At 54.0% G+C, this 5,232-nt stretch overlaps 1 protein-coding gene across 1 annotated transcript; it reads left to right on the forward strand.

Annotated features, from left to right (window-relative positions):
* The first annotated feature begins 1,604 nt into the window (after positions 1-1,604).
* Positions 1,605-3,963, forward strand: RHOB (ras homolog family member B). The gene has a single exon (XM_015859589.2). It carries the CDS (start codon positions 1,931-1,933, stop codon positions 2,519-2,521), a length of 591 nt encoding a protein of 196 aa, XP_015715075.1. The 5' UTR covers positions 1,605-1,930; the 3' UTR covers positions 2,522-3,963.
* Positions 3,964-5,232: the final 1,269 nt, after the last annotated feature.

Below are 5,232 nucleotides of genomic sequence, written 5' to 3' on the forward strand. Positions count from 1 at the left end.
CCAAAAGTCAAATCATAGATTCATCACGGCATCGTTTGAATCGGAAGGCAGCATTAAAGGTCGTCTGGTTCAACTTCCTTGCAGCGAACAGGGAATAAAAAGGAATAGAAATAAAACCGAATTCAAAAGCATCTTTAAGTAGCACCTCCCACGAGCTGTAAGGCACCCGGAGCTTCCCCCTGCAGCTGCCTTGGGAGCAGGCCGGGCATTGCCGGCTGCAGAGCGACCACCAGGGGGCACCGAACTCCGGCGAAAGGAACGACAGCCGCTTCCGAAGGGATCCGAGCAACTGGAAAACAGCACAACGCATCAAGATTTGCATTATGCAGCAAATGAGCTACAGCAGCCCATTAGAAGGGGTGCACACGCTTGTGATATTGTAGGGAAAATACCTATGTGATGAACATAGAATTGCTCTGGTTGGAAAAGACCTTAAAGATCACTGAGTCCAACCATAACCTTACCATACCACCCTCACTAACAACCCTCTGCTCAATCCTGTCCCTGAGTACCGCATCCAAACGGCAATTAAACACATCCAGGGATGGTGACCCAACCACCTCCATGGGGAGCCCATTCCAATGCTCGACAACCCTTTCTGTAAAGAAGTGCTTCCTAATATCCAACCTAAACTTGCCCTGGTGCAACTTGAGGCTATTTCCCTTCATCCTGTCACCTGTCACCCGCTCTCACTGTAAGCACCTTTCAGACACTGTTAGAGCAATAATGTCTCCCCTCAGCCTCCTTTTCCCCAGACTGAACAGCCCCAGCTCCTCAGTCACTCCCCATGACAAGGACATGCCAGCGTGGGAAGGAAGACTTCAACGCAGGTGACTTATTCAGGGTTATGGGAAGAGCCTGCAATTGTGAGCAGTGATAAATGTAAAGGGATGAAACGGAGCCTGCTGACAGTTCCAATGTAAGTGTAACACAGTTCCAAGGTAAGTGTAACACTTTCACAGTCTTTTGTCAGACCTGGCTTTGAATGTATTAGGTGTGAAAGGTGCAAAGTAAGATCAGACACACATCCAGCCATCTCCAGCAGTAGTTCCTCAGCCCTTTTCCGGCCAAAAGCCACAGGAGAGACTCTCAAGCGTGACGATCTGTTTCCACTGAGGAGGGGCAGCGGGGCTGAGCCGAGTGTCCGAAATCGAAGGCTTTTCTTGCATTAAACCGCCTCAGCTCTGCGGGTTCAGGAGGTGACTCCTGCCTTGCTCTGCTTCCATCCCCTCAGGAGCTGAGCTGCCCTCAGGAGGGGCCGCGTCGGGGGCTGCCTCTGCCGCAGAGCTCCCGTGGGGGCCCAGCACCCAGCATACAACCCCCAGCCCTGCTCCTCAGCTCCTCAGTCACACAGCCCAGCCCTGACCCCAGCCCTGACCCCATCCCAGCCCCACCAGCCCCATCCCCGGCCCTGCCCGCCCTCAGCCTCCCCCCATCGCGGCTCCCCTCAGCCCCGCCGCCCTCCCGCCCCCTCCTCCCTCGCTCCCCGCCTCCCGCCCGCAGGGCTCGACCAATCGTGACGCTCTCCGCCGGGGATGACCTCACTCCCTGCCTTCCCATTGGCTGGCTATATTAGGAAAGTCGGAGAGCCTTTAAATACCGGTGCCGGCGTTCAGCTTGCGGCATTGGCGGCGCGGAGCGGAGCGGGGCTGGTTCTTTCTGCTTCCTTTAGTGCTTTGCCGGCTGTTGCTGCCGTTCCCTTGCGAAGAGTTGGACTGAGCCGGGCGGGACCGGCGGCTGAATCGTATCCCCGGGGCAGGGGACGGAGACGCGGTGGCAGCTCGGGTAGCCCGCCTGCTCGCTGCCTACGTGAGCCCGGCTCGCCACGGTGCCCTGTGAGAAACGAGAAGAAGCGGGAGGCGGCGGCCGCGGGGAGGAGGGCGCTGCCATCGTCCTGCTGCACGGCAAGGCCAGCTTGGCGAGCCTGGCCATGGCCGCCATCCGCAAGAAGTTGGTGGTGGTGGGGGACGGAGCCTGCGGCAAGACCTGCCTCCTCATCGTCTTCAGCAAGGACGAGTTCCCCGAGGTTTACGTGCCCACCGTCTTTGAGAACTACGTGGCTGATATCGAGGTGGACGGCAAGCAGGTGGAGCTGGCGCTGTGGGACACGGCCGGCCAGGAGGACTACGACCGCCTGCGCCCTCTGTCCTACCCAGATACGGACGTGATCCTCATGTGCTTCTCTGTGGACAGCCCGGACTCTCTGGAGAACATCCCGGAGAAGTGGGTGCCCGAAGTCAAACACTTCTGCCCCAACGTCCCCATCATCCTGGTGGCCAACAAGAAAGACCTGCGCAACGATGAGCACGTTCGCAATGAGCTGGCCCGCATGAAGCAGGAGCCGGTGCGCACCGAGGATGGCCGCGCCATGGCCATCCGCATCCAGGCTTACGACTACCTGGAGTGCTCGGCCAAGACCAAGGAGGGTGTCCGGGAGGTCTTTGAAACAGCCACCCGGGCGGCTTTGCAGAAGCGTTACGGCACTCAGAACGGCTGCATCAATTGCTGCAAGGTCCTATAGGGTGAGGCTGGAGCTCGGTGCCGGGCACGGCGCCTGGGTCACCTGTTGGCAGGCGGAGAGGAGCTGGGGCACGCATGCACACGGCATCTGCCTGTCCCCTCAGCTGGGGGCTCGCAGGGAATGGGGGTGGGGACTAAGGGAGGGGCACGCTCCCTCAGCCGTAAAGGGTTGTGCTGGCTCAGCCGCGGGGACGGAGGGAGGGGGGGTGGGGATTGCATGCCCTGAGTCTTGGGAATCGGGTGGGGAGGAGCGTTCTCCCGTCACTGGCCCCTTCAAGTTGATAGACTCTAAACAAGAAGCTGCTGAGACTGGACTGAGCAAACATTGCACCCAGCTCTTTGCCTGCGCCCACCACCTGCGGCTCCCGGCTCCCAGGCGGCCTCCTCTCTTTTGCAAGAGGAGAGCGGTGGAGCTGAGATGCTGGAAGGGACTTCTGCCTCCTGCGTGCATGTGCCTCCCCTCAGGCGAGCTGGGGAGCAGGCTGCATCTTTTGGGCTGCTTGTGGCGTCCTGACGTCTCCTGCGGGTGTTCTGGCCTGAACCTGACATGATGTGCAAGTTGGCCTTGAAGACCTGGACTGGGAGGGGAGGCTCATCCCAAGCAAAGCCTGTATATATCTTACTTTTCTGTCTTGTGCAAACCGGGGTAGTGCAGGGGGTGCTTATTTCAAGTGAGGTGGGGAGGGGGTGCCCTGCTGGGACTTATAATTGTGCAAAGGAACGCTTTGCCCAGCACAACCGATGCCTGCTGCTGACATGAGCCTTGAATTGTCACTGGGCTGGGAAGTAAAGCTGGGCTGCTCCATCCTGGTGGTGGATGTGGCAAGGGAGCGAGGGGGACGGAGCTTATTGCCATATGATGATCTTGGTGCCTGCTCCTTCATTTCATGTTGTCTTCTGCGAATGCATTGATTTGGGTTTATTTAAACGTTTGTTTTGAAGTGAGTTTGCACAGTTTGGATTTCTGTTGGCTACTCAATGTGTTTGTGTCTTCATTCAGCACCGCAGTGTTGGAAACGTTCTTCCTCGGTAACCTCATCTGGGCCTTGTTGTACATTGTGACTTGGGCACGAGTAATGGAAATCACTGTATCTCTTTTTGCCTTGGAAAAAGATGAAAGCACTGTTCCTTACGCATCGAGTACATCAGATTTTTAATATTAAAGGGCAGATTAAAGAGTTTAGGTTTATTTAAAACTTATTTTCGCTGGGTAGCAGACCCAGGTGAAAATAATGCAGCGTTTCTCTGGGTCAGAGAACAGATTTACCTGTTTGTTTGTTTCCTTCCTCTCTGTCCTTCCCTTAACAGTGGTACTGAGACTGTTTGTTGTTTTTAAGAACTTGCCATGGCGACAACTGAGATGTATATGATGTTTACATAAATCTATGAACTGTGTATGCAGGTTTTTTTTTAATGTAAAGTATTAAAAGATTCTATGCTGAATTAAGGTGGTGTTGTGATTTCCAGGGCTGCCCTCATTGGAGCTGGAGCCCAGTGCTGGTGAGCTCTGTAAGTTTGCCCTGTGCTATTATGGTACCTCCTCCTCTGGCTGACGATACCTGTCAGGCAGCTTGCAGGGCTATGGGGGTTTTATTTCCCTTTGGGAAATCCTACAGTCAGTTTTTTGGTCCTAAAACAAACATCTTTTACCAAAAGCAGAACTCAAACCCTCAGTTTGTTATGTTTAAAGGGGCCGCTGTCACAGTATCATAGAATATCCTGCGTTGGAAGGGACCCAAAGGGATCATAGAGCACCCATCCTTGCAGAGAGCTCTGAAGCCACATCTTACACATCCTACTGTTCCACACAATGCCAACATGGGATATTAAAATCAGCACGGGGAACCTTTGCCTTAAACCAACTGCCTACAAGCTCATTAGGCTGCAACGATAAGTCATAATCTCAACATCCCCAAAGAGAAAACATTAATATTTGTATTTTAAACACTAGGAAATGACTTAGCATCGCGTCTCTGTATAATTAGCTCGACCAATATTTTCCACTGAGGTGCTTACAGGGTAATTGCATTCATTATTTCAAATTGGACTTTTGCCCAAGTTAAGGCTACAGTGTCTTGCCTGGAGGGGAGAAAACTAAGCACATTTCAGCTGTTACTGAGCACGAGCTCAGTGTGCTGCTTGTGGAGCTGTAAGTAGAGGAGGTGGGCCTGCAGGAGTCCACACCTTGCTGTCATCAGGTCCTTTACCTGGTGTTGCTCTGGTCATCCAATGCAGAAAATAAACTAAACAAAAAAAACCTGGATTCATCTTTCAGATTAATGTGAGCTGTAAAACCAACGCAGCCTGTTCCTTCTTGGTTGTGCTGCTGGTTTGGTGCTAGCAAAGATAAAACCTGCACTAAATGAGCGGGGTGGAGGATCAGGCACGAGTGGGACTTAATATAACCGGGCCGACAGCTCCGGATCAGGGTGAGGATGTTTGTGAGGATGCACCCACCGCATCACAAGCCCAGCTGCAGCGTGTGTAAAATGCCTGTTCCCATTAAAGGAGACCAAGCGGGTGGGATTTTACCATAAACGCTCCAATCCCTTGCTTTCAGGCCATTCATCCTCATCCGCATTCAAAGGCTGGAGGGAGGAATTTGGAAACAAAAGTGGGTTTCCCGGTGGGCTCATTTGCACCATAATGTCTCTTCCCCTGGGAGGGGGAGGGCGGTGGCAGCCTGGGGACCCCCGGGGGCCCTGGGTGAGT

Source organism: Coturnix japonica, chromosome 3 (genome assembly GCF_054131305.1).
Source record: "Coturnix japonica strain WE chromosome 3, WE-NBRP24, whole genome shotgun sequence".
Classification (NCBI taxonomy): Eukaryota; Metazoa; Chordata; class Aves; order Galliformes; family Phasianidae; genus Coturnix; species Coturnix japonica.